The 15,389-nt window shown below is 35.1% G+C and overlaps 1 protein-coding gene across 1 annotated transcript in view; it reads right to left on the reverse strand.

The window, feature by feature from the left end:
* Positions 1-4,032: 4,032 nt before the first annotated feature.
* CDYL (chromodomain Y like) overlaps positions 4,033-15,389 on the reverse strand; it is a 69,983-nt gene continuing 58,626 nt past the window's right edge. Inside the window, exons 4-8 of the mRNA XM_085321663.1 lie at positions 13,695-13,951; positions 12,887-13,059; positions 10,808-11,018; positions 5,827-5,970; positions 4,033-4,444 (exon numbers count right to left, since the gene is read on the reverse strand). Of these exons, the coding sequence (XP_085177789.1) occupies positions 4,286-4,444; positions 5,827-5,970; positions 10,808-11,018; positions 12,887-13,059; positions 13,695-13,951 (944 nt within the window). The 3' untranslated portion in view covers positions 4,033-4,285. The remainder of the gene's footprint in view (positions 4,445-5,826; positions 5,971-10,807; positions 11,019-12,886; positions 13,060-13,694; positions 13,952-15,389) is intronic.

The following is a 15,389-nucleotide window of genomic DNA, read 5'->3' on the forward strand; positions in this document are numbered from 1 at the left end:
CGGCYCCAGTACTGAACACATCTACTCCCAACGATTGGTGTGTAGTGTGCCTTATGTTCTGTTAGTAATTATTTAGCAGATTTTGTAGTGACCAGATCTGTAGTGATGCAAACAAGATGATAGCTGACGGTCTTCCCGGGAGATTCAGGGGTCAAGACTGAACAGGCTGAAGCCATTTCAAATTTATCTTTTAATATCGTCTTTCCCTGTTCCACTAAACATTGACTAGAAGCTTGACACCCATTTGGTAGTGGTAATTTATGTCATCACATCTGATGGATGAAAAAAGTGAGGAAATACTCTTCCTTGAAAAAAAAGCGKTATGAAAAATGCTCTCTGGCATTCAGGCAGATACTGGCTCTATTTTTATGTTTTTACTTTGCACCTGGGTCAAACGACGCTCATGTTCTAAAATGCTCCATGAACAAGCTGTTCACACATCAGTCCTGGAATAAGAGAAGAAAAGCCATCGCAAACATCCAAAGCTGTTCCTGCGCGGCTGTGATTCCAAGTGAGCTTCCTCACTGGTAACACTGGCTTAAACAGTCTCCTCACACTGTTTGGTCCCAGTCAACTTTTTGTGGCTGCAGTTGTAATCAACCATCAGAGGCTAAAGCTGATGCTTCAGGGTGATTTACAGTAGGTATGCAATACTGTAAATTTATGTAGAACACGAGCATCAGAAATGAAACACAGTAGACAAAAAGAAAGACCTCTGTCTCCTGCAGAGAAAAACCTTGAAACCAGTGATTTAAAAATGTCTCAGGTCACTCTTTATGATTGCTTATGTCTGATTGATTGATTGCTAGAAGAAGAAAAATCTTTCATTTTATTGTCTTTGCGCTGTTATAATTTTGCAAAGACTAAACTAGGCTTAACAAAGAAGTTCCATTTAGATAATATAGACTTCTCAGTTGTTTGAGATAATTTCTAGATTTATTTTCCCAGGATAGATAGTAAAAAGTTCTGTGTTACCTATTAGATACTATTTGATGGAAAATTTTCACCTTGCTATGGTTCCTTGCAAATGCCAGCAATTTAGTTGCCCAGAGTGTTAGGAAACTTGCAAACTCTTTTCAGCAATACAGGTGGCTGTAATAATTCTTAATAGAATTACGTCCTGCAAGAATATAAAACACTGACATATCTGTAACTACTGTAGGTAGCTGTTGTGGGTCAACAGAGCACTAATTCTGACTGGAGATGAATGAAAAATACACCCACTGTATCTTAATTCCATACCTGGTGCCTACCTTGCTGGATATGCCTCTCCTGTTGGATTAGGTTTGCAGTTCATGTTACTCCCACATATATATTTTAGAGCCAGAGAAAGAAAGAAAAAAAAAAATCCTTTTTAGTAGCAGTTTAACTACTCCGTATATGACTTCTTTAGTATAAATGGCTACACAAATAACTAATGTCTACTGGCTCCACCAAACACGTCTGAGTCTAAGTGAAAATCGTCTTCAGAACCAGCATGGGTAAGTAAGTTTTGCATATGACTGACTAACTCTATCATGCATATTTAGACTATTTCTTGACCTATCCTGAAGAAAATTAGAAAGTATTTTTCTAAAGAAACAGTGACTCTGTAGTTCAATATATAGATAATGTGTACATTATTTATGAATGAGAATAGAATTTTTTAAGGRTAAAGTCAGCTACTACTTGTAATATAAAGGTAAGGAGATTGCACAGTGTGCAGCTGTGACACAGGCAGTGTAAATGAACTGGCCTGAACTAAGGACTTTTTCATTCAAAAGACAGGAATGTACATAGGTCACCGACTTATTTACATCCTMATATGCAAATTGTAGGCAGCATAATAGACTGATAATAAAAACAAAAAATGAAGCAAGTGGTATTATTTTTCCATTGAATTGCCTTCACCTTGAATAGATCTAATTCTTCTAAAAATCGCAAGCTCAGATCCTCTGTTACAGTGAAATTGTTTCATACTTAACGACAGCATAAAGCATCCTAGAGCTGCAATTTATGCTGACATGGCTCTTACATGTGCCAGAAAAGGGATACTAATACAAACTTGAGTGAAACTCCAAGAGGTCTAAAGGTAAAGGGTAAGGTCTCTTTCCTTCTCCCTTTCAATTTGATCAGATTCTAATACGAATTTCCATTTTGTTGTATACAACAGAATTCCTGGGAAAACGGCCTATTTTGAGGAGATTATAATAAACATTTACTAAATGTTATTTTATAATTGTAAACAAAATAATTMAGAGTACTTAAGTGGCTTCCTGTACCCCTACTTCCTCCATCTGCCTTAAGAGAAAAAAATCTATATAATTTACAGCAATAAATTAATTTTCAACTTTTCATTGAAGGAAATTGCTATAAGCCTGAAGAAGTTTAACAGAATAAAGCATTAGCATGATCTTTTGTCATCTTTAATTTGCAAATTTAGGTAACTTTTTTACCTAAGAACTGAAATGCCTTTGAAAGAGACAACTGTATGAGAAGCACATTTAAAATGTGTTAAGAAATATTAGTTTTATTTAACCAGTTTTCACAGCTGAATATTTATTCTATAAAAACTTTACAGATTGTACAGTTTATATATAGTTCAAACTACTAGAACAAAAAAGTAGGTCCCACAGATGCAAAAATACTGTACCAATCCAAGGTAAAGGCAGATTTACACACTGTACAGCTCTCCACTGGGAAGGGGAGGTGGGTCAGTTCCAAGTAAAAACTTCAAAACTGTACAAAAATAAGGTTTGATTTCTTTTTCATTCTTCATAATACATTCAATAAGATTGCAAGCACAGATACCCAAATAATAATAGATATCTGCAGTCAGGAATCAATAACCACTCCTGAAAGGAATGCAAAATAGGTCTATTTACACAGGGCACTCTTTTACACCATACTGGATATAGTGTATATTTAAAATAATAAAAAAGCATAGACAAAGAACATTAAACATCTAATATAAGGTAGTTTTTTTTTTTAAAAGGAGTTTTTGTACTTTATAGTGTGCCAAAAGAATTTTAACTTATTAAATAATATATTCTAAGTGAACCTAAAATTTTATGAACATAAAATGCATTTTTGGTGTAATACATCAATTAAACCAGCAAATAGGAAAAAAGAAAAAAAAAAAACCAAAAACAAAAACCAAACTGTATATAAAGTAGTATTCTCACCCAGCAACAGAAGCACTTATGTAGTTATTAAAAAAAAGTCAAACCCAGAGAGACTATTTAAAAACCCACTAAAACTAACTTTTAACTTAGGATATTCATACATAAGATATTCAGTGATTCACTAATACTGCAAAACAAGCTCTTTTTTTGTTTCTTCCCCCTTGACTCAGTTCCCCTCCCACTTTCCCTTATTCCCTCTCCCCAAGAGACAGTGGTTTCTTCATGCTATCTGGGTAAGAATTAAATATATTCCTGCCCCCTTCCTCCCACCCCTTTATACCTCCCCCCAAAAAAGGACAGAGTGTTTTCTTAGCATTAATCCTGAGCACACTCTCTTTTTTGGGATATCTATGATTTTTTTTTAATCATTCTGGGGTTTCATTCTACAAAAAAAAAAAAAAAAAAAAAAAGAAAAATTTAGAATGTTCCATTATTTGAGGTATTTCAACCTTCTTCTGAGACAATGCTGTGTATCTTAACTGACTTGTTGGGCAGTGAAAGTAAGGGCTGGCTAATACCCGTTTCAATTTTGTATTCTAATGAAGGAAAAACAAACAAACAAAAAAAAGCATTATTCCAGACTTCCCTGCCACACAGAAAATAATGCAACACCATTCACTTTTTAATCCATTCTCTATTTGATACAGTACTAGCCATAGATAACAAACTAGAGCCTTAACAGAGATGTTTCGTAGTGCACTCTATCATCTTTTAGCTTGTGTGTGTGTGTCTACATACACACTCTCACACACATATTACTTTTTATATATATATAAAAAGATATTTTGTGTGTGTATATACATTATATGTACACACACGTGCGTGTGTGCATGTGTATGTATATATGTGTGTGTATATATATATATATGTATATACACACACACACACATATATATATCTATACACACACACACACACACATATATATATATATATATATATCAGGGAGAAGGGAGGTTTGTTCAAATTTAAATGATACAGTACTTTTCAACCCCTTGACAATAAAAGGTGGGGAGGTCCACTCCTGTTCCCAAGCTGAGCAAGGGGTGTGTTTTCTAATGGGCATAATYTGTTTGCCCTGATGTCCAAGAGATACAATTCCAGTGTCAATGGGCATCTCATCAGAACTCATCAATTTTCTTCTGCAGGTATTTTAACATTGAGTCCATCCCTTGTGCAGAGCCCCAGATTTTCTTCAAAACTTCACACTCCTTTTCATTTGCTTGTTCCAAGTCCACCTTCATGATATTACGTACTAAAGCTTTGGATTCTTCAAGTACCTAGAACAAAAAAATGAGAGTTGTTCAGTATTACACAAGACATGCACACTTACTGATTTGTTTTTGGTAAGTAAGTCATGAAGTTGATAGTAAATTTAAGCATATAATTAATGGACATACTGTGTCCTCAAAAGCTTTTTTATAGACTCATACAGGATTTCCTTTATCCTATATCAATTCAATTTGCAAAAGTGTAAAAATCTGGACATATTCAAAATCCCAGATATGGCATTTATAAGTATATGTATACACACAAACATTATATAGGTTTTAAAGTGATACTCAAGAGAAACTCTAGTTTAGTGAAATCTAATCAAATCACTGTTATCCAGGACTGATCTAATAACCTGGAAGAGCTTGAGGCTTGCTTAAAGAAAGAAAGAAAGACCAGCATTTAAAATATACTGAAAGACCTCAAGTTTGCTTTTTCATTTGAAAGACTGTTAATCTCATTCAAAATCCAAAATTTCTAATGAAAGGAACAGTTGATTTTGTACTGAAACTGACCATCTCTTCCCTTAAGAAAACATCAAATTTTGATAGGTTTAGCCACTGCCAGTGATGCACCAACTATGAAAGACCAATTTCTTGAACTATGCATTAGTAAACTGTAATTTCAACCTAATGTCAAGGATTGCATTTTTGCTACATTTGCTATAATTACAATTTTCTACCATGTGATACTTGAAGAAACTTGAAGAAGTGATTATTAAATGTGAAGATATGATTAGATGCAAGTAAAAAGATTTCCTGTCCCTAAACCAGAATGATTTAGTAGCAGACTAAGTGAAGCTGGTTGAAAAACTGCAAAAAGTTTCCATTTATCTCGCTATTTCTCTTCATACTGACCTTAGCCCCATATAGTTTTGCTAACATTATTATTTTATAGATAGTGGCATCCATTCCTCTCTCTCCAATTAAAACTGGATACCTTCTGTATTTTGATTAATTTTAGTGACAGTTTTTTTGGTAAAGTAATTTAAATAAATCTCATTAGCACAAAAAGTTAATACTCGAGACATCATTTCTGTGATTCTGTGTAGTTCTTAGGGCCACTATTTACATCATGTATACTTCAGTAAAAAATTTGGTAAATCCCATTTTTTTAACATAATTAAATGCAAAGTGTTGTGGTATGTGATAGAGAGGAGATCAGACACTAAAATATATATATATATATATATATATATACACACACACATACACATATATATATATGCACACATATATATATGTTTGAAAAGGCAGCGTAACAGAAATTTGTAGCCCTTGTTCCATGAAAACTGTCTAAGAAAAAGAGTATAATGATGTAGTACAAAAATAATTAGATTTTTATTAATCTAATTATCAAAGTATACTGTAAGAAAATAAGTGAAACTTACAACTGAATTACATGTGACAAGTTCCTTAATTCGAACCATTACTTCCTGTGTGAATGTTCCAGGCCAAAACACTTGWGATACGAGTCCTTTGGCACAAGCTTCTTGCGCAGTCAACTTCCTTCCACTGAACAACATTTCATTGGCCTGAAGGGATAAAAAGTTACTTCTGGTATGAAATGTAATGAGGCAAAACTCATTAAAGGAAAAATGTTCAAAACAAATAAGGAAAATGCCTGCACTATGTGAGACATAGTTTTATTATGGCTCTTCCAACATTTAGTTATTTTTATTTTATTTTTTTTTWAAAAAAAAAAAGACTTTGCCTTCAGAGGAACTGTTCTGTGTTATAAACTACACTACTTCAGTACTAAAAACACACAGGTTCTACAATTAAACATGAAATGTGAAAATATTGTCATTTCCTATTCATGAACAGCATTCATCAGCTCTAGTTTTCTTGAAGTTGCTGATTTGATTAACTTGAAGTAAATGTGGTAACAGGCGACAACGCCTGACAAATCTGTAAAAGTGTAACAAAAACATCAAGTTGCCCTTCATAATAACAAGAATATTAATTGCAGTTAATCTTTCCTAAAAGTCTACATTATTTTTAAATTACAAAAGTAATCTAGTTTTGGCAGGTGACCGCTTGGGAACTGCCACCTTGGAAGGAAAGCACAGTTAAATATTTATTATTGCTTTACTTAAATATTCTGCAGCTAAAATACTTCTTACTACTAGAATTTTTTTGAACCCTAAATGTACATGGTTAATTTTCAACACTGCTCAAACCTCTTCAGCAATGTGGTATTTCATTTACAATACAACATTTGACAAAGCTGGACAGTCTTAAGAGCTGGATCTCCAAAATCACTGAAGTGAAGGGGATATATTCCAATTTGTGATCAATTCTGTAGAAAAGAAACACTTCTACTTTATTCAGAAGTTCAATATTCAACTGAAATTCTTTCAAAAGCTAATGTAGTGTTGTTCTTATTTAAAAAAATCACTATTTAAAACAAGATCTTACACATAGCTTGAAAGCATCAATTTAAAAATATATAGAATAGAATAACACATTCTATGCAGTAAGAGATCTCGTTTTGAAATTTTTGAGTTGTAATTATCACACACTTCACTGGTTAGCAGTTTCCGTGTTAAAACCTCATCCTAAAGTAAGTCATGGATGCTCATGCTTTAATTTCACCTTTAGTGAAATTTCTTATACAGATAAGCTTTTTGTTCACACTGACATCTGCACAGAAACAGCCACTGAAGATAAAAATTCAGAGTAATTACCAACCTCAAAATATCATTTCTACTGTCTCTGAAGGACTAATTTACCTCAAAAATATGACAAAGTCATCACTGGACTCTTAAACTATGGGAAATGAGGCTGTTGTTAGAAAAAAAATAAAATAAAATAGAAAGAACCCAAACCCAACAAGTATAGCATTTCTTAGGACAAAATGCTGAATAATTCTTGGTAATTACGATAGCAACTTTTAGTTAAGGATTTCAAATGATCTAATTACTTTAATGTTATTAGTACTGCCCTTTTTTAAAGATGAAGAAATTTAAAACTCAGAGGTCTATTACTTGTGATGAAGTGTAAAGTCTGGGTTCTACAGACAGTTTGCTGACTCCAGTGTGCTAGGCACATAGAAAGTGATGTTTCTTACGATCTTTTCCATGAAAGATACCATACGCAGATCTCTCACAAGTTAATATGGAAAGTTGTGATTCACACTGATTAGTTAAAAAAAGGGTCAAACTAAAGGTATAAATTATATCCTTTTAGTTCTACCTTCTGTGAAAGGTTCCAGTAAAATTGAATATACAAGGTTCATCGACTATTGTAATTATGCTTTCTGATTTTCTAGACTATATGTGAATGATACTAACTTGAAACTGCAGCCATAGTCAATGATATACAAGTTTTGCTCAAAATAGGAATCATTTTCCTAAGGAGATATATACAATGTCTTTCAGAGTCATTTTAGAAGATACTTTGCACTTACATCAAAGACCAAAATGTCAAGTCAATCTACTGGGAGTTAGGAATTTCAGAAATGTARAGTCAGCTGGTAAATTCTTACACATTCTTCACATGTATCTTTTGTGATGAGGAAAAAAAATGTATGCCAGAGAACTTTCACAATCTTTTTCTCCCCAAACTCAGTAAATACTACTAAGTTTTTTTTGAACATGAAAAACAACAAATAATAATGGTGCAGGTCATCTTAATTCTGTCAAGCCGTCACACCCTGTTAGCATCAAACGTCACATGAAATGAGTGCTCTCATTAGTGTCCTCAGCTGAAAGGGTTTTGAAGGCAAATGTTGCTCTCTGGCATTTCACTTTTGATCTATTACAATACATGCTGGAGCCCCACTACTAAGAAATTTTAATCATTCAATCATGTCTTGTATCTGCTGTGAAAAATCATCATACTTGTTGGCTACTCACCAAGAAATAYGATATAAAAAAAACTAAGATGACAAAAATATTTCACTCTTTATTAACTCTCATTTTCTACTCTGCCTGCCTTCCTCTTTCCACTGCGGAGTTGCCATACTTCCCTGCAACATGCTGTGGTCTCCCAGTTCCCTTCTTCCGGAGCGAGCAGTTGGTGGCTCGCGCGGGGCCCCTCGCCCAAGCCCCAGCTGCAGTGCAGCACCTCAGCTCTGCCCTGTGCTCCGAGCTGGCTTGTGAGAGGCAGCTGGTCTCCAGAGAGCCCGAGACCCAGGCTGCGACATGGCCTGTAGACACTAGGAAACGTGAATCCCTCACGGCTGATAGAAAAGCGTAAGAAATACTGCTAAGCGTGCCAGAGACTGACACAGAAACCCAGTGTGTGAGACCTGATCACATGGATCCTGTGCTCTATGGCCAGAACCAGCTTCTCGACAAACCAGACGGAGAATGGCACGGCAGACAGACACAGAAAAACATATCCCCCAAAACAGACTTCACCTTACTCTATCAAAGATTGTTTTAAAAACTCAAGAGCAAAGTTTCCGAATTCCTCTAGAATCCTTGATATTCCTAATATAGAAGCAATTTTAAACCCTAAGGTCTTGGCTTCAAATTTCCTGTGCTAATGAATTCTGCATCAAACACATGTTCTGTGAAAAACATCTTCATGACAGACCTGCTCAACAGTCAAGATTGACCTCACAGGGAARGTATTTCCAATAATCTTGAGCTAGATGATTTTCACTTAGCTGTTGATCAGAGAAAGAAGGCACTGAATCTGGTTAAAAAGWGTTAAAGGTGGGACTAATATCTCTGAATTAATATATTTGTGGCAGTTTTTGTGATGGATACAAAGATMCCCAATTCTTTTTCTAAGACGTATTTAATTTGTTTTTGTTTTGGAATGTTTTGTTTTGGAATCTCACTCTTGCCATCATCTTTCTGCTGACTTCTCTCTCCCTTTTAATGGATAGAAAGCAGGCTCCTTTTCAAAATTTTCATATTCTGAATATATTTAATGAAATTCACTGATTAATCAATCCAATTTTGGGCCAGTGCTCATCACAGCACTGACATTGCTACAGTATCAAGGGTCAAGGATGGTAGGAGAAAATTGGCTTTGACTTCACTGCCCCCCATCCTTCCTTTTGCACTTAAAAAGCTACTGAGTATTGTGGAATTGTGATCACTGGAAGCTTTCACAGATAGTAACTGTATCTTCTCTAAATTATAAAAATTAGAGCATTCACAAAGCACATGAAAGTATACTAGGGAAGAGCTTCTTGTATAAAAAAACAATTTCTAAAATAAATAAATAAATAAAAATAACAACCACAAGTCTCTAAAGAATGGGCATGGATGGATAAATGGATGGATGGATGGATGGCCAAATAAAAAGGGAAAGGAACAATCAGTAGTTTGAAACATGCTAAGATATTAAAGACAGTTCTATAACTTTATTAATCTATTTCATTTACCTTTTCTGTTTTCTTCTAATAACTAAATCAGACATCACACAGTTAGTCAAAAGGTTTAGGTGCTTTTGCTATATCTAATATATTTACATTTCTATTTTTTAATCAATAAATATCTATATGGAAAAAATGGCTTTTACAGTAAATAGTAATTTAGGAAAAACACTTTTAGATGCAGGCATTTGTTTCATACTGTTACCATTCATTTTCAAACTGGAATGGGATGTAGGTCTAAATTTTCAGAGAATGCAGCACAAAAATTTTAAGCAACATGAAAATAATATAGCTAAGTGACTTCTAAATAGCTTATGGTTTTATTTGATTCTTTCATCTAATTGGGAAGCAAAAAAAGAGAAACTAAATATAACATGCAGGTAGTTTCAGCAGTAACACAAAGTGTTACCATTTTTTCGATCCAGCAACACTGTAAATCCAGAGCGCAAAACTAGAAAGCCTGACTTCCTTCACAAAGGAAGAAAGATTGGACTATTTCCTGCACGACACACTAATGTTAAACATCAGCATAGTCCTACAAGGTAGGGAAAGTYTGACAAAACTGCTTGTGCTGCATGAAATCTGCATCACCTGTTTTGCACATCAGCATGAGACTGCTAATCGCTGATGGTACAGTACTCTGCTGTGAAAAGATAACCGAGCGCAGACCAGCCCGTTCTCCGCTGCGCTCTGAGACATGCCAACTGCACGACACTCGTGGCTGATCCCTGTGAGGGAACAGCAGGGAACGTGTGTCCAGTTATACCCCTTTCCTTTCTGGCACTGCGCCCGCGAAGGGGGGGTGCTGTTCAGGCCCCCTGCTTGCTTTCCCTTTTGTGCACTCAGGTGAAGACTCGTCATAAAGGCATGGAGCAGAGAAGCTATAAATACAATTTTCTCGTGAAAAGCTTTTCATGAGAGAGCAAAAAAAAAAAACAACAGAGCAAACATAAAAAAAAAAATTGAAGTTGCTCTATATAAATTAGCACAACTGCATTGAGGTGCTGTCATTCCCTCCCCCACARGCTACTTACAGAAGCCAGGCCCATTATCCGAGGGAACGTGAGCGATGAGCATCCGTCTGGACTTTGTCCAAAAGTAGTGTATGGTGTCTGAAACCAAGCCTTCTCGTTAGCCCAGACCACGTCACATAGAGGCAATATAGAYGCTCCGAGTCCAATAGCTGGACCATTTACTGCTACAATGATGGGCTTCTTGAACTGAATAAAAGTATTCACAAAATTCCTGAAGAGAAACAAAAACATGCATTTACTATGCTTTGTACAAGTAAAATATACCAGCCCTTGAGAACTCAGTAATAACTCATCTCCACAGCAAAATGATTTTGGTAACGGACTATTTCTCCCACCCGGACACAGCACAGCCCCCAGGCAGGCACAGGCTCAACGCCCCTGCTGGAGCACCATCTGCTACAGCGCTGGTGCACGGTGCTGCGCGTGGTACAAGCATGCGCCTYGCAGCCCCTCTCAGGTGAGGCTCCAGCCGTACCTGACCACAGGGCAAACAACTGTCTTTACAGCCCTGCTTCATCTTTGCTCTAGGTTTCCATACGACATCGGTGTAAGTGAAGAGCCAATAAGCAAAGAATTAATGAGTTTGCTTAAGRAACAATTCTGGATTTCAGCGAGAGCTCTCTCCTAACGAACAAGTCTGCTTGTTTTAAGTTGTGAACAGGCCATATAAAGTTGGTCTCCGTCCTCAAATACCTCAGACCTTTAAGCTTCTCCCCCTCATCTCCTCCTTTTTGTTGGTCATAATGCTATTGGTGCTATGCTATTAATTTACAAATGTATACTCTCATCCTTGTTATCAACGCAAAATAGTAATTCATGCCAGTACCCAGATATGTTGGTCGTTGTGTAAAGTATGGATGCTTACACACCTCTCAAAGAGCAAATGTCTTCAAGACACTCTGACAAGTGACTTTTCATTGCAGCATTAGATGCTGAATRTGGGATTTTTTTAAATGAAAATTTAAAAAATGTATCAGATTGAGTGATTTGGAGGTAGTAATATCTGTATTTCTACAAAACAGGGTATTTTTACTGTATTTCATACATCACTAAAGATTACCATGTTTCTCATTATCTCTTTACATTTAATTGAAATGAATGCAAAAAAAAAAAAATCGATAGGAACCATCCTGTCCAAGCAGTCAGACAAACAGCCCCCCCAGAGACCCAGGACAATAATTGTAATCATGTCTGAATATTCCACAGAGGACAATCTCGAGGATGTATATGAAAAATACCATTACTATATTTGAGGRATATTTGGTAGGAGTTTTAATTTGCCTCTACATTTATCCGTTCTATTAACACTGAGCAGCGGGTTGTAACTCAGGCTTTCGGAAGAGCCTGAGTTAAAAACTACGATGGCAGAACCTCACCGTTAAAAGCTCTGTCCATTGCCAGCATCTGAAGTCCCTGCATGAGCAAACGTTATATGGATGACAGAGTTTTCCTTTGAAAAAATAACTGTCGTTATTCTATGAGTCAACTGTGCCTACAAGAAAGCACGCTTTAAATGTTACAAGTCCTTCTTCAGGGACATAAATATTGATAACAACAACAGAACATAGAGAATCTGTCATTGAAATACTGAGGTCTCTGAGGGAATATAGATATTCTGGAAGAAAACAAAAGCTATTCTGGGATCTCAGGCCTTCAAAACCAGAGTGCTGAAATGGATAAACTACTTCATAGAGTACGTATGAAGAAAYTTCTTTATAGTTTACTCATAAATATAAGATGCAAATCTTGGTTTTATGTATGTAAAACAGCCATAGAGAGTTTCAGGAAAAGAAATGTGAGTCTTTTAAAACTGGTTTCAACTACAGAAATATTATCATAATAACAGCTTTTCATAGTTAAATTCTAATAGTATAAATAGCAATGCATGAAATGACAACCYAGGTAGAAAGGGAATATAAAGAAGTTCTACATACTGTATCACACAACAGGTGAATGTTTGAGCTCTTGCTGAATTAAAGGCTTTTGAAAGAGCATAGTTTATTTTTATCAGAAGATAAAACAAGCTRGTCTAGACAACGAATAACACCCACTCAGATGATTGAAGACAAGTTTACATACCTAATCGCTTCTGCCATCTTAGTGCTTTCCTTTTTTCTATCATCTGTTAAACGTCGTATAAAATAAATAAAATCAAGACCACAGCAGAAAATGCTACCAACTGCACTGAACAGCACAAGTTTACTGTCATCTGCAGCTGCTGTGTTCAGTGCACTTTGGACTTCCTTCATTACCTGAAAAATCATCAAAATTTAATCAGAATCTTTTTAATTATATTATTAAAAAGTAGCATACTGTTCTTTTTCCCCCCGACAAATCAGAATCTTTGACATCTCTATTTTTTTCTTAAAATCTACTCAACAGTTATACTTAAAAAGCTAACTTCTTCATTATCTTAAAAATAAAAAGCGTAAAGTAACATACTATTAAATGTTTTGTTGCATCTCAAAAATGTAATTAGGCTAAGATAATGAAATCATTAAAAAAGGATCTATTAGATGTTATCTGTAACTACAGCATTCATTCAGCATTTCTGTAATTTGGACAGCAGATGGCATATGCAACCAGTTCAGGAGAACCTTAATTCAGGCTAAAGTTTGTTCCAAGTTGCACTTAACAGATAACCACATTTATAATAAGAGATAGTACATCTAAATATTCAGATAATGTAGTATACATAGTTAATAACTAAAAGTGGATTATACTACAAATCAAGTTGTCAAAGAGTAACAAAATACAACCAAACRTAGAACACTTTGCAACTCAAGTCTTGTTTCGTGTATGCATGTGCTTCAACCAGAGGCGTAACTGATGCGGGTGTCTGGAATTCTTTCTGCATCCGTCCCCCAAAACTCCAAATGGTTCTTACCTCTGGATTTAGTGAATTGTTTTCAGATGATTTCGTTGACAGCAAAATGTGTGTGAATCCATCCTGTTTCCTGACRACAATGTCTCTGTACCGGTATGCGCTCTCCGTTTGCCTCACGCTGAAACGTAGCCTTTTGTCAAAAGGTTGATCTCTCCTATCATCAATAAATCTCCGCTTGCTGGCTGACACTCCCGTTACAGATGTCTGTATATTGGTTGTACCATTGGCTGCTAATGATTCCATAAGGGGGGAGGTACCTGTAATAATTTGAAACAGTAACAGTGTGTTACTTATTTTATTAGTTCAGCAGTTTCAAAATCCCCATTTAGTTTGAAAACATGATAGTCATATTTTTAAGAACACACAATAAATATGAAACTCATTCATCTGGAAGTTACTGAAACATTGCAAAAATATATGGTATGCACAGTCCAAAGTTAAAGGGATAAAKGCATCCAGTGAATTAATTTTATAATTTAAAAAAACAAATTTTAAACTATCAAAACAGACCAATCATTATTTACTTATTTTTAGTAAAGGGGGGAAGATTTATCTGATGTTCCTAATATCAATGCACTACAGCAAGTTTCTAAAAATTTTACAATTGTACAAGATACTAATGCTCTGCTTTTTCCTTTTCCAAATCCTTTAAATGATCTAACAGCATCAAGATTGCAAAGAGAAAGCAAAGGCCTTGTGTTTTCAGTCAACATGAGGTTAATATACTAAAAGAATGACACCTACAAGGAACCAAATAAAGCATTTGATTGACAAGATCACATAGAGCATAATAGTCTTTAAAGGAAAACAGGAATGAATGAAGAAATATAGACTCTACTTTGTTGAGAGGGAAACAAAAAAAAAAAAAAAAAAAAAAAAAAAAAAAATTTTTTTTTTTAAAAAAAAAAAAAAAAAAAAAAAAAAAAAAAAAACATGCATATCTGAATATATGAATATTTTAGTAGATTCATACACAATGAGCTATTTCTCAAGTTAAACAATTTTGCAATTAAAACTGGCAAACAGAATATTTTGTCTTTCCGGCCTTCTTCCCAGCAATTTAAATAAGCAGAATTTGATGGACTGCGAGTAAGCAGGCCGTTCTTCATGAAACAGAAGGGACACGCTTTTCTGTACTCCACAGTAGAAACAGAACACTGAATAATCAGCTTTCATAAGAGAAGCAAGAACAGGAGAACATCCTGTGTCTATTGCCCATGTGTATTTTAAAATCTTTATAAAATTTGTCAGATTAAAGTACCGGAATGTGTATGTGCCTGAGGCAACAGGGTTAAAAACACTGGAAAAACACATTACAGCCTTATATAGGAGAGCTCTGAAGTGCAAGACTTTGTTAAAATCTATTGCAAACCCACTGCTATCACCTCACATACTTCAGGACATCATGCATATGTCATCTTAAAAATACAGGTTAAATATCTATAAATAAGTTGTTGATTAAATGTCACCAGTGGATATTGCTTTGTTCCCCACCATTGTTTTGAAGAAGCTATAATTTTAAAGTTCTGCTAGCATGTAATGTCCTTTCTTTCTTTTCTTTTTTTCTTCTTTTTTAAAGACACATGAAACACGTGTGTGTCCAGTGATGGCATTAAGTAATAGCTCACCTATGTGATTAAGTAATGATGGCATGATAATGATGGCATAAGATGTCTCACCTAAATAGTTAGATTA

The sequence above is a fragment of the Rhea americana genome, unplaced genomic scaffold (assembly GCF_003343005.1).
Source record: "Rhea americana isolate MKP2758 unplaced genomic scaffold, rheAme1 scaffold_70, whole genome shotgun sequence".
NCBI classification, from domain to species: Eukaryota; Metazoa; Chordata; class Aves; order Rheiformes; family Rheidae; genus Rhea; species Rhea americana.